We start from the raw sequence: 19,053 nt of genomic DNA on the forward strand, positions 1-19,053 counted from the left end.
GGATGAGGGTCATAACATGGGGCCCCGAGGGCTTGTCGTTTGTCCCGGGGATGAGGGTCATAACATGGGGCCCCGAGGGCTTGTCGTGTGTCCCGGGGGATGAGGGTCATAACATGGGGCCCCAAGGACTTATCGTGTGTCCCGAGGGTCATAACATGGGGCCCCGAGGGCTTGTCGTGTGTCCCGGGGGATGAGGGTCATAACATGGGGCCCCGAGGGCTTGTTGTGTGTCCCGGGGGATGAGGGTCATAACATGGGGCCCCGAGGGCTTGTTGTGTGTCCCAGGGGATGAGGGTCATAACATGGGGCCCCGAGGGCTTGTCGTGTGTCCCAGGGGATGAGGGTCATAACATGGGGCCCCGAGGGCTTGTCGTGTGTCCCGGGGGATGAGGGTCATAACATGGGGCCCCGAGGGCTTGTTGTGTGTCCCGGGGGATGAGGGTCATAACATGGGGCCCCGAGGGCTTGTTGTGTGTCCCAGGGGATGAGGGTCATAACATGGGGCCCCGAGGGCTTGTTGTGTGTCCCGGGGATGAGGGTCATAACATGGGGAGTATGAGCTTCTACTTACACCTGAGGACATCGTCCACGGCTCTGCACGTCCCAGGTACGAGCGGGTGCGCGGCAGCCCCCAGGTACGAGCGGGTGCGCGGCAGCCCCCAGGTACGAGCGGGTGCGCGGCAGCCCCCAGGTACGAGCGGGTGCGCGGCAGCCCCCAGGTATTAGCGGGTGCACGGCTCCCAGGTACTAGCGGCTGCACTGCCCCTAGTATTATTGCACAGAGAAGGTCATTACGGGATCAGTGATATCAGCGCCGATCCCTGGAAACTGACTGCAGCCAATTACAAAGCTGAGAGAAAAATGGTCGCCGCAGCCGCGTTATCAGCGGGAGATAAGATTATCTGCAGGAGCCGAGATATCGCCTAATGTCCTCGCACTTCTGTACAGAGGAGTCACAGGGAGCCGTGACAGGCCCGGGCGCAGGTGATCACCAGCCAACAGGAGAGCCGCAAAAAGTACTTTATGTACTATACGTGTCTCCCCATATAGATGGCGCCCTTGTGCACCGGACGTGTCTCCCCGTGTAGATGGCGCCCTTGTGCACTGGACGTGTCTCCCCGTGTAGATGGCGCCCTTGTGCACCGGACGTGTCTCCCCATATAGATGGCGCCCTTGTGCACTGGACGTGTCTCCCCATATAGATGGCGCCCTTGTGCACCGGACGTGTCTCCCCATATAGATGGCGCCCTTGTGCACCGGACGTGTCTCCCCATATAGATGGCGCCCTTATGTACCATACGTGTCTCCCCATATAGATGGTGCCCTTGTGCACCGGACGTGTCTCCCCATATAGATGGCGCCCTTGTGTACCGGACGTGTCTCCCCATACAGATGGCGCCCTTGTGCACAGGACGTGTCTCCCCATATAGATGGCGCCCTTGTGCACCGGACGTGTCTCCCCATATAGATGGCGCCCTTGTGCACTGGACGTGTCTCCCCATATAGATGGCGCCCTTGTGCACCGGACGTGTCTCCCCATATAGATGGCGCCCTTGTGCACCGGACGTGTCTCCCCATATAGATGGCGCCCTTATGTACCATACGTGTCTCCCCATATAGATGGCGCCCTTGTGCACCGGACGTGTCTCCCCATATAGATGGCGCCCTTGTGCACCGGACGTGTCTCCCCATAGAGATGGCGCCCTTGTGCACCGGACGTGTCTCCCCATAGAGATGGCGCCCTTGTGCACCGGACGTGTCTCCCCATATAGATGGCGCCCTTGTGCACCGGACGTGTCTCCCCATAAAGATGACGCCCTTATATACCAGACGTGTCTCCCCATATAGATGGCGCCCTTGTGCACCGGACGTGTCTCCCCATATAGATGGCGCCCTTGTGCACCGGACGTGTCTCCCCATATAGATAGCGCCCTTGTGCACCGGACGTGTCTCCCCGTATAGATGGCGCCCTTGTGCACCGGACGTGTCTCCCCATATAGATGGCGCCCTTGTGCACCGGACGTGTCTCCCCATATAGATGGCGCCCTTGTGCACCGGACGTGTCTCCCCATATAGATGGCGCCCTTATGCACCGGACGTGTCTCCCCATATAGATGGCGCCCTTGTGCACCGGACGTGTCTCCCCATATAGATGGCGCCCTTATGCACCGGACGTGTCTCCCCATATAAATGGCGCCCCCCTTTGTTCCACTCCTGGTGCCTCTGTTTTAGTGATGGGTCATTCGTGCATGAAGCGTCACAAAGAGCCGGCTCCCATCAATGACCCCATGCTCACTAAACCCCACCCCTAACTGGCTTACCACGCCCCCTTTAACCCGATAAAATCAGGTTAAAAGTGTAGTGGTGTGGGGTGACTGACTGTCCTCCGGCTCCCTATTATATTTTTAACAGGGAGCGTTCAGGAGCCAGAAGAGCCGGCTCTACTTGGGGAGCTGAGCCTAATGAGCCGGATCACTAAGAAGAGCCGGAATTCCCATCACTACTCTGTTTAGCTTCTCTGTGAGTCACAGACACGCCCCCTGCACTGGAGGACGATGGGGGGGGGGGGGGCACATTTTGTCTTCGAGGTGGAGGGTAATTTTGAAGCCTCCTGCAGCCTCATTGAATATAAAAATAGACAGGGAAAAGCTAAACAAGATGGCGGCCGTGGGGGTTACCAAAGACATTCCAAAATCTGCTATAGTACCACGGCAGGCCGGGCCACGCATTGTCCAGCGAGGAGGGCGCTGTATCTCTGCGGTCCTATAACCTCTCAGGACCTGGGACTTACCTGCAGAGCTTTGAGGGTCCTTACAGAGGATCTGGGTGGATCTGCAACACCCCTGCCAATGCACAGGGTTAGGGTGGTGTTGTCAGGAGGAGCCTGGTGGGACGGATCACTAGGAGGTCATTCGCCCTGAAGGCAGCCTTAAGTCTCTGCCTGGGAGGCAAGGGTTAATCTCAATGGCCAATTGTATGCGGTGTTACTGAGATGGTAGGAGGCAGCTGGTTGGACAAGGGAGGTTATGAAGTCGCTAGGCCACAATCTAGGACCCCGGCTTCCCCCAGCCCCCGGAGAGCGGTCAGGCCCCGCTGGGGGAGGTCCTAAATGTCCGGATGAGGATCTGTAACAATATGGACACGTCTGTATTTCTAATTGTCCAGTATCCCTTTAAGAGGAGGGTCGTATAATTTGTCTTTCTAAGCGTAGCCGCCTCCTCATGGTCTGTTTATGCAGATTTCTTAACCTTGATCTCCAGAATGGCCCGGGGTCTCCTGAGCCCCTGCACAGCCCGGCCGCGCGCTCGTAGGTTCTCACCTCTACATTTACTGCTGCCGTGTGACATGAGGACATAGAAGACAAGGAGGGGGGACACAAGAGCTTACAGTCTATGAGGATGAGGGGGTGACACAAGAGCTTACAGTCTATGAGGATGAGGGGGTGACACAAGAGCTTACAGTCTATGAGGATGAGGGGGGACACAAGAGCTTACAGTCTATGAGGATGAGGGGGGACACAAGAGCTTACAGTCTATGAGGATGAGGGAGACACAAGAGCTTACAGTCTATGAGGATGAGGGGAGGACACAAGAGCTTACAGTCTATGAGGATGAGGGGGGGACACAAGAGCTTACAGTCTATGAGGATGAGGGGGGGACACAAGAGCTTACAGTCTATGAGGATGAGGGGGGACACAAGAGCTTACAGTCTATGAGGATGAGGGGGGACACAAGAGCTTACAGTCTATGAGTATGAGGGGGGACACAAGAGCTTACAGTCTATGAGGATGAGGGGGTGACACAAGAGCTTACAGTCTATGAGGATGAGGGGGGACACAAGAGCTTACAGTCTATGAGGATGAGGGGGGACACAAGAGCTTACAGTCTATGAGGATGAGGGGGGACACAAGAGCTTACAGTCTATGAGGATGAGGGGAGGACACAAGAGCTTACACTCTATGAGGATGAGGGGGACACAAGAGCTTACAGTCTATGAGGATGAGGGGGGACACAAGAGCTTACAGTCTATGAGGATGAGGGTGACACAAGAGCTTACAGTCTATGAGGATGAGGGGGTGACACAAGAGCTTACAGTCTATGAGGATGAGGGGGGGGGACACAAGAGCTTACAGTCTATGAGGATGAGGGGAGGACACAAGAGCTTACAGTCTATGAGGATGAGGGGTGACACAAGAGCTAACAGTCTATGAGGATGAGGGGAGGACACAAGAGCTTACAGTCTATGAGGATGAGGGGGTGACACAAGAGCTTACAGTCTATGAGGATGAGGGGGGGGACACAAGAGCTTACAGTCTATGAGGATGAGGGGAGGACACAAGAGCTTACAGTCTATGAGGATGAGGGGTGACACAAGAGCTAACAGTCTATGACGATGAGGGGGGACACAAGAGCTTACAGTCTATGAGGATGAGGGGAGGACACAAGAGCTTACAGTCTATGAGGATGAGGGTGTGACACAAGAGCTTACAGTCTATGAGGATGAGGGGGGTGACACAAGAGCTTACAGTCTATGAGGATGAGGGGGGGGACACAAGAGCTTACAGTCTATGAGGATGAGGGAGTGACACAAGAGCTTACAGTCTATGAGGATGAGGGGGACACAAGAGCTTACAGTCTATGAGGATGAGGGGGGTGACACAAGAGCTTACAGTCTATGAGGATGAGGGGGGGGACACAAGAGCTTACAGTCTATGAGGATGAGGGAGTGACACAAGAGCTTACAGTCTATGAGGATGAGGGGGACACAAGAGCTTACAGTCTATGAGGATGAGGGGGGGGACACAAGAGCTTACAGTCTATGAGGATGAGGGGGGTGACACAAGAGCTTACAGTCTATGAGGATGAGGAGACACAAGAGCTTACAGTCTGTGAGGATGAGGGGGTGACTCAAGAGCTTACAGTCTATGAGGATGAGGGGTGACACAAGAGCTTACAGTCTATGAGGATGAGGGGGACACAAGAGCTTACAGTCTGTGAGGATGAGGGGGTGACTCAAGAGCTTACAGTCTATGAGGATGAGGGGGGACACAAGAGCTTACAGTCTATGAGGATGAGGGGTGACACAAGAGCTTACAGTCTATGAGGATGAGGGGAGACACAAGAGCTTACAGTCTATGAGGATGAGGGGAGACACAAGAGCTTACAGTCTATGAGGATGAGGGGGTGACACAAGAGCTTACAGTCTATGAGGATGAGGGGTGACACAGGAGCTTACAGTCTATGAGGATGAGGGGTGACACAAGAGCTTACAGTCTATGAGGATGAGGGGGGACACAAGAGCTTACAGTCTATGAGGATGAGGGGAAGACACAAGAGCTTACAGTCTATGAGGATGAGGGGGGCACAAGAGCTTACAGTCTATGAGGATGAGGGGAGACACAAGAGCTTACAGTCTATGAGGATGAGGAGGGACACAAGAGCTTACAGTCTATGAGGATGAGGGGGTGACACAAGAGCTTACAGTCTATGAGGATGAGGGGGTGACACAAGAGCTTACAGTCTATGAGGATGAGGGGGGACACAAGAGCTTACAGTCTATGAGGATGAGGGGGTGACACAAGAGCTTACAGTCTATGAGGATGAGGAGGACACAAGAGCTTACAGTCTATGAGGATGAGGGGGAGACACAAGAGCTTACAGTCTATGAGGATGAGGGGGGGACACAAGAGCTTACAGTCTATGAGGATGAGGGGGGACACAAGAGCTTACAGTCTATGAGGATGAGGGGGTGACACAAGAGCTTACAGTCTATGAGGATGAGGGGGTGACACAAGAGCTTACAGTCTATGAGGATGAGGGGGTGACACAAGAGCTTACAGTCTATGAGGATGAGGGGGTGACACAAGAGCTTACAGTCTATGAGGATGAGGGGAGACACAAGAGCTTACAGTCTATGAGGATGAGGGGGACACAAGAGCTTACAGTCTATGAGGATGAGGGGGTGACACAAGAGCTTACAGTCTATGAGGATGAGGGGGGTGACACAAGAGCTTACAGTCTATGAGGATGAGGGGGTGACACAAGAGCTTACAGTCTATGAGGATGAGGGGGGTGACACAAGAGCTTACAGTCTATGAGGATGAGGAGGTGACACAAGAGCTTACAGTCTATGAGGATGAGGGGGGACACAAGAGCTTACAGTCTATGAGGATGAGGGGGGACACAAAAGCTTACAGTCTATGAGGATGAGGGGGTGACACAAGAGCTTACAGTCTATGAGGATGAGGGGGAGGACACAAGAGCTTACAGTCTATGAGGATGAGGGGAGGACACAAGAGCTTACAGTCTATGAGGAAGAGGGGAGGACACAAGAGCTTACAGTCTATGAGGATGAGGGGGTGACACAAGAGCTTACAGTCTATGAGGATGAGGGGGTGACACAAGAGCTTACAGTCTATGAGGATGAGGGGGTGACACAAGAGCTTACAGTCTATGAGGATGAGGAGGTGACACAAGAGCTTACAGTCTGAGGATGAGGGGGTGACACAGGAGCTTACAGTCTATGAGGATGAGGGGTGACACAAGAGCTTACAGTCTATGAGGATGAGGGGGTGACACAAGAGCTTACATTCTATGAGGATGAGGTGAGGACACAAGAGCTTACAGTCTATGAGGATGAGGGGGTGACACAAGAGCTTACAGTCTATGAGGATGAGGGGGGGGGGACACAAGAGCTTACAGTCTATGAGGATGAGGGGGGGGGACACAAGAGCTTACAGTCTATGAGGATGAGGGGGGGGGACACAAGAGCTTACAGTCTATGAGGATGAGGGAGTGACACAAGAGCTTACAGTCTATGAGGATGAGGGGTGACACAAGAGCTTACAGTCTATGAGGATGAGGGGTGACACAAGAGCTTACAGTCTATGAGGATGAGGAGGTGACACAAGAGCTTACAGTCTATGAGGATGAGGGGGGGGGGACACAAGAGCTTACAGTCTATGAGGATGAGGGGGGGGACACAAGAGCTTACAGTCTATGAGGATGAGGGGTGACACAAGAGCTTACAGTCTATGAGGATGAGGGAGTGACACAAGAGCTTACAGTCTATGAGGATGAGGGGGAGATACAAGAGCTTACAGTCTATGAGGATGAGGGAGGACACAAGAGCTTACAGTCTATGAGGATGAGGGGGAGATACAAGAGCTTACAGTCTATGAGGATGAGGGGTGACACAAGAGCTTACAGTTTATGAGGATGAGGGGGAGACACAAGAGCTTACAGTCTATGAGGATGAGAGGGGACACAAGAGCTTACAGTCTATGAGGATGAGGGGGTGACACAAGAGCTTACAGTCTATGAGGATGAGGGGGAGACACAAGAGCTTACAGTCTATGAGGATGAGGGGAGGACACAAGAGCTTACAGTCTATGAGGATGAGGGGGTGACACAAGAGGTTACAGTCTATGAGGATGAGGGGGGACACAAGAGCTTACAGTCTATGAGGATGAGGGGGGACACAAGAGCTTACAGTCTATGAGGATGAGGGGGTGACACAAGAGCTTACAGTCTATGAGGATGAGGGGGTGACACAAGAGCTTACAGTCTATGAGGATGAGGGGAGGACACAAGAGCTTACAGTCTATGAGGATGAGGAGGACACAAGAGCTTACAGTCTATGAGGATGAGGGGGGACACAAGAGCTTACAGCCTATGAGGATGAGGGGAGACACAAGAGCTTACAGTCTATGAGGATGAGGGGAGACACAAGAGCTTACAGTCTATGAGGATGAGGGGAGGACACAAGAGCTTACAGTCTATGAGGATGAGGGGGTGACACAAGAGCTTACAGTCTATGAGGATGAGGGGTGACACAAGAGCTTACAGTCTATGAGGATGAGGGGTGACACAAGAGCTTACAGTCTATGAGGATGAGGGGTGACACAAGAGCTTACAGTCTATGAGGATGAGGAGGTGACACAAGAGCTTACAGTCTATGAGGATGAGGGGGTGACACAAGAGCTTACAGTCTATGAGGATGAGGGGGGACACAAGAGCTTACAGTCTATGAGGATGAGGGGGTGACACAAGAGCTTACAGTCTATGAGGATGAGGGGAGGACACAAGAGCTTACAGTCTATGAGGATGAGGGGGTGACACAAGAGCTTACAGTCTATGAGGATGAGGGGGTGACACAAGAGCTTACAGTCTATGAGGATGAGGGGGTGACACAAGAGCTTACAGTCTATGAGGATGAGGGGGAGATACAAGAGCTTACAGTCTATGAGGATGAGGGGTGACACAAGAGCTTACAGTTTATGAGGATGAGGGGGAGACACAAGAGCTTACAGTCTATGAGGATGAGAGGGGACACAAGAGCTTACAGTCTATGAGGATGAGGGGAGGACACAAGAGCTTACAGTCTATGAGGATGAGAGGAGGACACAAGAGCTTACAGTCTATGAGGATGAGGGGGGGGGGGACACAAGAGCTTACAGTCTATGAGGATGAGGGGGGGACACAAGAGCTTACAGTCTATGAGGATGAGGGGTGACACAAGAGCTTACAGTCTATGAGGATGAGGGAGGACACAAGAGCTTACAGTCTATGAGGATGAGGGGTGACACAAGAGCTTACAGTCTATGAGGATGAGGGGTGACACAAGAGCTTACAGTCTATGAGGATGAGGGGTGACACAAGAGCTTACAGTCTATGAGGATGAGGGGTGACACAAGAGCTTACAGTCTATGAGGATGAGGGGTGACACAAGAGCTTACAGTCTATGAGGATGAGGGGTGACACAAGAGCTTACAGTCTATGAGGATGAGGGGTGACACAAGAGCTTACAGTCTATGAGGATGAGGAGGTGACACAAGAGCTTACAGTCTATGAGGATGAGGGGGTGACACAAGAGCTTACAGTCTATGAGGATGAGGGGGGACACAAGAGCTTACAGTCTATGAGGATGAGGGGAGGACACAAGAGCTTACAGTCTATGAGGATGAGAGGAGGACACAAGAGCTTACAGTCTATGAGGATGAGGGGGGGGGGGACACAAGAGCTTACAGTCTATGAGGATGAGGGGGGGACACAAGAGCTTACAGTCTATGAGGATGAGGGGTGACACAAGAGCTTACAGTCTATGAGGATGAGGGAGGACACAAGAGCTTACAGTCTATGAGGATGAGGGGTGACACAAGAGCTTACAGTCTATGAGGATGAGGGGTGACACAAGAGCTTACAGTCTATGAGGATGAGGGAGGACACAAGAGCTTACAGTCTATGAGGATGAGGGGGTGACACAAGAGCTTACAGTCTATGAGGATGAGGGGGTGACACAAGAGCTTACATTCTATGAGGATGAGGTGAGGACACAAGAGCTTACAGTCTATGAGGATGAGGGGGGGGAAACAAGAGCTTACAGTCTATGAGGATGAGAGGGGGACACAAGAACTTACAGTCTATGAGGATGAGGGGAGGACACAAGAGCTTACAGTCTATGAGGATGAGGGAGACACAAGAGCTTACAGTCTATGAGGATGAGGGGGTGACACAAGAGCTTACAGTCTATGAGGATGAGGGGGTGACACAAGAGCTTACAGTCTATGAGGATGAGGGGAGGACACAAGAGCTTACAGTCTATGAGGATGAGAGGAGGACACAAGAGCTTACAGTCTATGAGGATGAGGGGGGGGGACATGAGGTATAAGAGTTTGTATTATTATTCTTTATAAGGTAACAGAATACAATAATATAATAAATGAAGATGTTTCTTGCACCATCCATCAGCTGCATCTTATATCCTGGGTCCGGGGTGAATGTGACTGCGGAGGAGCCGGACATTTCATGCCGTTAGTGATAGATCTGCCTTGGTGGAATGCTAACCTCACCCACCTCCAGCTATGGCACAACCCGCCACTTTTCGTCGCCATATTCTCATAAACCCGTAACATCTTACGTAAAACATTAAAGACCGAGGTTCATGTTCGCTGCTGGAAAAACCGGTCACAGCATTTATTAACCAAAACACAGAAATTATCAAAACAGCAGGCACTTGTAAGTTACCTCTCCATCCGAAGGGAAAAACCGCTCAGGACTGCAGGATGGCAAGTCGGCCAGACGAGCAAGGTACCAAGCTCCCATCTCCATTTTTCCACCAACTGTGACTTCAGAACTATAAAAACACAGAATATCCAAAACAATAAATTAGGAGGGAGGGGGGGGGGCTGCTTCCTGTGTGCCGCAGCCCAGAGAGAGGGAGGAGACGACTCGCTCCTCCTTATATGCATGAAAAAAGGGGAGGAGGAAATTGCTCCTCAGCACGCCGCCTCCTCCTAAAGTGCAACATGTCCTTTTAACCCCTTCCGCCTAACATCATCCACCAGTCCAGGTGCACCCTCCGTATCCCATCGGGGGTACACCGCAAGAGATGGGTTTCAAGAGCACGTGTGAAGCTTTTGGAGGGTGGGTGTTAGTCTTATAGTCCACTGAAGATCATTCCAGAGAATTGGTGCAGCTCTGGAGAAGTCCTGGAGACTGCATGAGAGGTTCGCACTAAGGTAGAGAGAAATCTAACATCACTGGCAGATGGAAGAGCACGGGGAGGGGGCAATAGGGAGAAGAGAGATAGGGAGGTGCAGCATTGTGCAGAGCTGTGTGGATGAGGGTTATTATAGTAAAGTGAGTATGGAAGGAGACAGGCAGCCAGTGCAGTGACCGGGACAGACTGGAGGCGTCCGTGTAGCGTTTGGTCTGATAGACAAGCCTGGCCTCTGCATGGAGAACAGATTATAGAGGAGAGAGATTAGTGAGTGGAAGATGATTAGTCGGGAGTTACAGGAGTCTAGACAAGAGGGGATCAGAGCGGCCATTACCGGTGCAGTGCAGAGCCAGCACCGTGCCGCCCTCCTGGCGCTTGTTACTTGGGCGCACGGCGGGCACAGAAGGGCAGGAGCCATTATTGCCCCATAATATGTAACAGTTCTTAGTAAGCTATAAAATCTTTCTGTTTATGTGATGACCTTGTGAGGGCTTATTTTTTGCAGGATTTTTGCCATTTTACGCTATTGATCAAAATTTATGAACTAATTTTTTGGGGAGAAAGATTAGGAAATATATGAATTCTGTAATAGATTTTTGACTTTTTTCTTTTGCTGTTTACCATATAAAGCCTGATATATACTGTATATACCGTATATACGGTACGTGTTCCCATCAGTCCTTGGGTCACTGATTATGGCGATTTCTATCTTTTTTCTTACGTGTTATAAATTTTGCTAAATAAAACCTCAAGTGGGAAAATTCTATCGTTTTTGCATCGTCGTCTCCCAGAAGGTATAATGGGGCTTATTTCACGCAGGACACGCTGTACTTTACACCACTAGTATTTTGGAGTAGATACTTTTTTTTTCCATTATATGTAATGAGGCCATTGGGGCATTTTATTGTTTTTTTATTGATTAATTTTTATTTTAAAAAACTTCTTTTTTTTTGTTTTTCTTTTAACTGTCAAATAATGGGACATGAACAAGGAATCATCAGATTGATATAATACTGCAGGATATTATCACTGTCAGCCTTTGCAGATGCATAGACTGTCCCAGAGACTGCATGATCCTGCCCGTGTGACAGGATGTTACTGTCTCTCACTAATGAGACCCCAGGATGGTGATGGCAACAATCGGCACCCCACGAAATGAGCATGGAGGGGAGGGGGACGATCCTGGGGGAGGAAGGAATTTAAATGCTGCGGTTAATCACCCGTGATCGGTAATATCCGTGGCTGAGCGGGAAGGTGCCGATTATGAAGGGGGGGCACCTGAAGGAATTAAAAATTCAGCGGATAAGCGGGAAGGAAGATTGCAGGAAGGGTTACAGGAGGGGTTAATGAAGCCCCGTAGCACAGAATCTGCTCCCTGCACTCCGCGTGTATTTTCCCGTGTAATTGGCGGAGCAGCGATCACGTGCGGCATTGAACCACAAGAAATCCCGGTATTAAACCGTTTTTACTTCTTGAAAACCAGAAAAGTATCAGAATTTGGATTTATGGCTCCTCCGATTTCCCGTTATTAACCGTTTTTTCATCTACCCTTGTTTTCCAGCCTGGGTGTATGGAGACCCCCGCCAGGTGATCTATCCCCGAAATTCTACAGGAATGTATTGTGGTGTCGGGGAGAACAAGTGAGTATCAGCCCCGGTAACTCTTCACACTCCAGGACCCTATGACAGTCCTCCGGGACCCTATGACAGTCCTCCGGGACCCTATGACAGTCCTCCGGGACCCTATGACAGTCCTCCCGGACCCTATGACAGTCCTCCCGGACCCTATGACAGTCCTCCGGGACCCTATGACAGTCCTCCGGGACCCTATGACAGTCCTCCGGGACCCTATGACAGTCCTCCGGGACCCTATGACAGTCCTCCGGGACCCTATGACAGTCCTCCGGGACCCTATTGCAGCCCCCCGGGACCCTATTGCAGCCCCCCGGGACCCTATTGCAGCCCCCCGGGACCCTATGACAGCCCTCCGGGACCCTATGACAGCCCTCCGGGACCCTATGACAGCCCTCCGGGACCCTATGACAGCCCTCCGGGACCCTATGACAGCCCTCCGGGACCTTATGACAGCCCTCCGGGACCCTATGACAGCCCTCCGGGACCCTATGACAGTCCTCCAGTCTATACAGACCTGAGGTCTGCGATGAAGTCTACTCTGTTCTTGGACCCTGAACTTCCCCCCAGAACGTACCCCTGGAATGTGTAACTCCCCACACTGGGGGCACGCGGGGTAACAGGCAGGGTAACTCCCCACACTGGGGGCACATGGGGTAACAGGCAGGGTAACTCCCCACACTGGGGGCACGCGGGGTAACAGGCAGGGTAACTCCCCACACTGGGGGCACGCGGGGTAACAGGCAGGGTAACTCCCCACACTGAGGGCACGCGGGGTAACAGGCAGGGTAACTCCCCACACTGAGGGCACGCGGGGTAACAGGCAGGGTAACTACCCGGGTCCTGTGCTTATAAACTTTTGGCCTCTGGAATTCTCTCAGTAACCGACCAATGGGACGGGCCGCATTGCACCAGGTGACTACAAAGGATACATTTGATAATAAATACAGGTTAACCATTTGGTAGCAGAATATAATACATACAATACATGTACAGGGGCCCCCAGGGGCCTGAGGTCACCAGAGGACAGCTGAGCCCTTAAAGGGGCACTACAGACCTTCCTGGGGGTCATTACATAATAATTGGGCCCCTTTTGGTATCTGGGCCCAGTGTGACTCCATTATCCATAATACCCCTCCATATGCCCTAGATGCCCCAGCTCTGTTCCCCCTGACATTGGGCCTGCTGTATGGAGGCGCTGGGACCCCCGGTCCTCACCTTGTATTCTGTCCGCAGGGACAAGCCCTACGTGGTGTACTACGACCTGCTGAAGTGCATCACCGGGACCAGCATCCTGGCGGCCGCAATGAATGGGCTCCAATGCCCCACCACCCAGGTAGGTCCCTGTCCCCCCATCGTGTCCCTGCAGCGCCCCCTGTCTGCCCCTCATGTCTCTGTCTGTTACAGGTCTGTGTAGCAGAATGTCCACAAGATTTCGCAAGCATTTACCTCAAATCCCTCCAAAAAAGTGTCATTCAGCCATATTGTCAGCCCGGCTTCAATCTGACCTCGACGACCATGGTGAGTCTGAGGCCGAGTGTTGTAAGCCTCAGATGCCGTGGTAAACCGCAGCATCTAAGGGGTTACATCTGTGTGTGATCACAGAGCAGCTCGAGGCTTCATCTCTATGCAGAATACAGGTGGGTGGCGGCTCTTGTCTTGGGTCTACAGAGGACCTGTCACAATAGCCAAGGGGGCGGTAACCTTTTATTTTCATATGGACTGCATTCCCAGGCGGTTTGGGTGGTAGCCTGGGGCCCAAGCCTTCTAGGGGGCCCATGGCCACCCAAACCATCCACCAAATGTTATACGGAGAAGGACCTTCACCCATGAAATCCTCGTACATCTGATCCTGCTCTCAATACACATGTACACAAGAGCCATGTCAGGACCTCTGAAGGTCCTCCAAAGGTCCTGAAACCAGATTGAAGGGACACGTCCTCCCTTCCCCGAGAAGCTTCTAGTATCAGACGTAGGAAGTGATTTCAGGCTTGTAGGGGCCGTAGTAACTCGTGGATGTGAGTCTCAGCTTTTTGTGTAATTCAATGATTTCTGTCTCAGGCGGTGAGTGAAATCGCAGCCAAGGAGCTTTGTCCTACATTCCTGGTCCCCAGTCAGCCATGTGAGTAATGAGAGAATCTTCCTCTGGGAGATGTGCTTTTATCATGTGCCGGGGGCTCCGTTACATCAGCTGAGGGTGAGACAGTGTAACAGCCGGTGAAGCTACAACACAAGGGGTTCTGTGCGCCTCATGCTTAAGCACAAGCCCTTCTGGATCATTAGCATAATTATAACAGCTGATATTAGAAGGCAGGAGACCACGGATAACAGATATAAGAAGATCCCACTGTCCCGGTGCCCGGATCTATGAGTGATGAGTAATGTCCCTGGTTTATCAGGATGGATTCTGGGGGGAGAAATATAACAATCTGCAGCCACCACTAGGGGGCAGTAAGGAGCTCACCGCATACACTGACAGCTAGACAACATATTACCACTACCACCCCCGGACACAGCTGGTACCCGATGACATCACATGCTGCCCGATGATGTCATTAGTGAGCGGAGGTGTGGACTGTCTTCTTGTCCGTATTTCTCACCTTGTTTCCTGTCTCAGTCTTTAACAGGTGTTTTCCCGCTGCGAATATTTCCATCCCATCAGATTTTTCTATTATTTATCAAGGACGGAACGTGACGGGAAACGACACAAAGGATGTTTTAGGAAACGCGACCAGGTAATGACCCCGCCCCCTCGGCTGCTGCAAGTTGTACCCTCCACACTGTGTAATGTAGCAGGGTTATAGTGTCTCTATCGTAGGTCACATGACCTCCCCAATTATGAAGGTTTCGTAACTTTTTTCCATTTGCCTTTTTTTTTTTTTTTAGTCAAATAATGGATTCATTCAACTTCCAGAACCTCGGAAAGAGAATATTCCAGGACTTTGCCAAATCGTGGTCGTGGATTCTCATGTGAGTGATGATGGGAGTCGTTATATGTGACTCCTCCCCGGAGGCAGCCATTGACGTGTGACTCCTCCCCGGTGGCAGCCATTGACGTGTGACTCCTCCCCGGTGGCAGCCATTGACGTGTGACTCCTCCCCGGTGGCAGCCATTGACGTGTGACTCCTCACCGGTGGCAGCCATTGACGTGTGACTCCTCACCGGTGGCAGCCATTGACGTGTGACTCCTCACCGGTGGCAGTCATTGACGTGTGACTCCTCACCGGTGGCAGTCATTGACGTGTGACTCCTCACCGGTGGCAGCCATTGACGTGTGACTCCTCACCGGTGGCAGCCATTGACGTGTGACTCCTCACCGGTGGCAGCCATTGACGTGTGACTCCTCACCGGTGGCAGTCATTGACGTGTGACTCCTCACCGGTGGCAGTCATTGACGTGTGACTCCTCACCGGTGGCAGTCATTGACGTGTGACTCCTCACCGGTGGCAGTCATTGACGCGTGACTCCTCACCGGTGGCAGTCATTGACGCGTGACTCCTCACCGGTGGCAGTCATTGACGCGTGACTCCTCACCGGTGGCAGTCATTGACGCGTGACTCCTCACCGGTGGCAGTCATTGACGCGTGACTCCTCACCGGTGGCAGTCATTGACGCGTGACTCCTCACCGGTGGCAGTCATTGACGCGTGACTCCTCACCGGTGGCAGTCATTGACGCGTGACTCCTCACCGGTGGCAGTCATTGACGCGTGACTCCTCACCGGTGGCAGTCATTGACGCGTGACTCCTCCCCGGGGGCAGCCATTGACGCGTGACTCCTCCCGGGGGCAGCCATTCACGTGTGACTCCTCCCCGGGGGTAGCCGCTGATGGGTGACTCTTTCCCGGTGGCAGCCGCTGACGTGTGACTCCTCCCCGGTGGCAGCCAGTATCGGGAGAGATCCCGCAGCTGCTGACACTCTGTGATGTTGTGTTCCAGAGCCTTGGCCATCGCGATGGTCGTCAGCCTCCTCTTCCTCCTCCTCCTGAGATTCACCGCTGGAATCCTGGTGTGGGTGCTCATTGTCGGTGTAATAGGGGTCATCGGGTACGGTAAGTCCAGGGACTACTACCTAACGAACTGATTCATTCTCCCCTATAAAAGAGGAACTTACCTCCCGACTATTGGGTTATAGAAAGAGGGACAAAAAGCCCCTCCCCTTCAAAACCACGCCCATTGCCCCACCCCCAAAGATATTATCGTCTTTAACAGCCTCCACACAGAATAATGTACCCTAAGGACCCATATAAAACCCCCTCTTTATCCTCCATTTATATCTGTTCCCCCACTTTAATTTACCTCCCCTTCACATGGCCTCCAGTCCTCCCTCGAATTGTGGCCTCCCTCCTCCCTCATATTGTCGCCTCCCTCCTCCCTCATATTGTGGCCTCCCTCCTCCCTCATATTGTGGCCTCCCTCCTCCCTCGTATTGTGGCCGCCCTCCTCCCTCGTATTGTGGTCCCTGTCCTGGTTATTAAACAAAAAAACCTTACGCACCTTTCCATCATTTTACAACAGGAGGGGGTGGGGCCAGCTGGAGGTAGCTCCTCCCCTCTGGTGACCCCACCCCTACTCCTCCTCATCTCAGAGCCCCGAGGAGTAAGCAGGACTGCGGGGGAACTATGGAAAGGTGATTTTAAACAGAGAAGAGGCTCAGGAGCTGGTCCTGCATCCTGGTCTCGGCATCTCTAGAGTGTTAGGGCTGAGACCAGGAGGTGGGACATTGCAGGATAGTATTCTCCCTACCGCCGGGACGGCGGGACAGCGCCCTAAAATCAATGAATATAACCAGCAGTGAGCACAATTAGTAATGTCACACAGTCACTGCACCAGCAGCAGTATAGTGAGTGCAGCTCTGGGGTATAATACAGGATGTAACTCAGGATCAGTACAGGATAAGTAATGTCATGTATGTACACAGTGACTGCACCAGCAGCAGAATAGTGAGTGCAGCTCTGGAGTATAATACAGGATGTAACTCAGGATCAGTACAGGATAAGTAATGTCATGTATGTACACAGTGACTGCACCAGCAGCAGAATAGTGAGTGCAGCTCTGGGGTATAATACAGGATGTAACTCAGGATCAGTACAGGATAAGTAATGTCATGTATGTACAGTGACTGCACCGGCAGCAGAATAGTGAGTGCAGCTCTGGGGTATAATACAGGATGTAACTCAGGATCAGTACAGGATAAGTAATGTCATGTATGTACACAGTGACTGCACCAGCAGCAGAATAGTGAGTGCAGCTCTGGGGTATAATACAGGATGTAACTCAGGATCAGTACAGGATAAGTAATGTCATGTATGTACACAGTGACTGCACCAGCAGCAGAATAGTGAGTGCAGCTCTGGGGTATAATACAGGATGTAACTCAGGATCAGTACAGGATAAGTAATGTCATGTATGTACACAGTGACTGCACCAGCAGCAGAATAGCTCGTGCTGACTCATTCCTCTGTGAACTGCTGACGGGTGTGGTTGTTGCTGCTGAGCTCCTGCACCACCTGGTGGAAGACCAATCCACCCAGGCCTGCTCTCTCCTCCCCAGGGAGGGAGTGGGTTTTCTGGGATGAGTGAACCAGGCAAATCCCGGGCTTCTGCCTCTCGGACCAGGCCGGCGGGGGGCAGGAAAAGCCAGATACCGGCCAACATGGAGGGGGTGAGAAGATCTGCCCGAACCCAAGGACGCAGCGATGTGACCTCGGCTGCCACCCCCAAGACCCAGGGAAGCCGCAAGGTCTCCGGTTCACAGAAGATCAAGGCAAGTAACATCAGCCTGAGTGCTCCTCCTGGAAAGCTGAGTGACTGTGCGGGAAAGTTGGGTGGTTCAGCTGGAAAGCTGGGTGCTCACGGAGGTGTGCAAAAAGCATGGGGACACCTAAAGGCCCGGGAGTCTGCTACCATCTATGGCTCCCGGATTGCTGAGCACCTCCGTGAGTACGAGGACGCTGGCAAGGCGATGAATAGGCTCCAGGAGGAGATAAGGGAGACCTTGGCCCTAGCGGGGGTGGCTACACAGAAGAAAAAGTCTGATCATCTTAACACCATTGACAGACTTAAAGCCGAGGTCACCGCTCTGCAGGAAAAACGACGGTTGATCCGGGAGCACAGTGGTCCGTTCAGGGAAAAGTTGGACAATGACGCCAGATTTGAGGAGATGCGCCAGGAGAAGCTGAGAAAGCTGAAGGGGCTTCAGATCCAGGCGGATGAAGGCGATGGCGATGATGAGGAGGATGAGGAAGACCTGCCGTGTCCGTCTGGTGGCCTGCACCAACACCAGCAGGCCTCGCACGACAGGCTGCCTGCAGAGCAAGCGCCATTACCATCAGGCTGCGGCTCTGCCAACCTGGAGGAGGAAAGTGATGACAGCGGCCAGGGGGGGGCGCTAATGGCTCAGATCCGACAGCTTGAGTCCCCAGTTCACCTCCAAAACTTCTCCTTCGGCGATGAGATCCCGGATGACGACCTAAAGAGAAAGAAGAGAGCCAAGAAGACCAAGGCGTCTCAGGAGGTGAATCTGGTGTTTCGTCCCCTCCCTGTTCCCTCCGGGCGGGCAGCAGTGCCAGCCTGTCGTGTAGGCCCCGTTACCCAGCCCAGCACGAATCCTGCAGTGGACTCGGTGCCAGGGTGCGGGGAGAGTGCAAAGCCACGTTCCATCATGGCGCAGAGCACCAGCCTTGTTTGTAGTAGCAAGGATGGTGCAGGGAAGGCATCGGCTGAAAGGCCGGACAGTGAGGGCGATCCAGCAGGTCCTGGTATTGTGCGCTGCCCCCCAGTGGGAGGGGGGGGTGGCCCTGTGCCAGGGGCAGTGGCGGTGGCTCCTGTGGCCCCTAGCGCTGTGGCTGTTGCTTGCTCCGGTAAGCAGCGGCAGTGTGATGGGGCTGCTGCGGCTTGTAGTGCGGCGCCTCCCAAGCGTC

The 19,053-nt window shown here is 52.7% G+C and overlaps 1 protein-coding gene across 3 annotated transcripts in view; it reads left to right on the forward strand.

Moving 5' to 3' along the window:
* SLC44A4 (solute carrier family 44 member 4) overlaps nucleotides 1-19,053 on the forward strand; it is a 62,073-nt gene that overhangs the window by 22,976 nt on the left and 20,044 nt on the right. For all 3 annotated transcript variants that reach the window (XM_072123052.1, XM_072123053.1, XM_072123055.1), the window contains 7 exons: nucleotides 12,062-12,140; nucleotides 13,368-13,467; nucleotides 13,539-13,652; nucleotides 14,193-14,253; nucleotides 14,749-14,866; nucleotides 15,018-15,101; nucleotides 16,070-16,182. In XM_072123052.1, coding sequence (XP_071979153.1) covers nucleotides 12,062-12,140; nucleotides 13,368-13,467; nucleotides 13,539-13,652; nucleotides 14,193-14,253; nucleotides 14,749-14,866; nucleotides 15,018-15,101; nucleotides 16,070-16,182 — 669 coding nt within the window. The remainder of the gene's footprint in view (nucleotides 1-12,061; nucleotides 12,141-13,367; nucleotides 13,468-13,538; nucleotides 13,653-14,192; nucleotides 14,254-14,748; nucleotides 14,867-15,017; nucleotides 15,102-16,069; nucleotides 16,183-19,053) is intronic.

Source organism: Engystomops pustulosus, chromosome 9 (assembly GCF_040894005.1).
Source record: "Engystomops pustulosus chromosome 9, aEngPut4.maternal, whole genome shotgun sequence".
NCBI classification, from domain to species: Eukaryota; Metazoa; Chordata; class Amphibia; order Anura; family Leptodactylidae; genus Engystomops; species Engystomops pustulosus.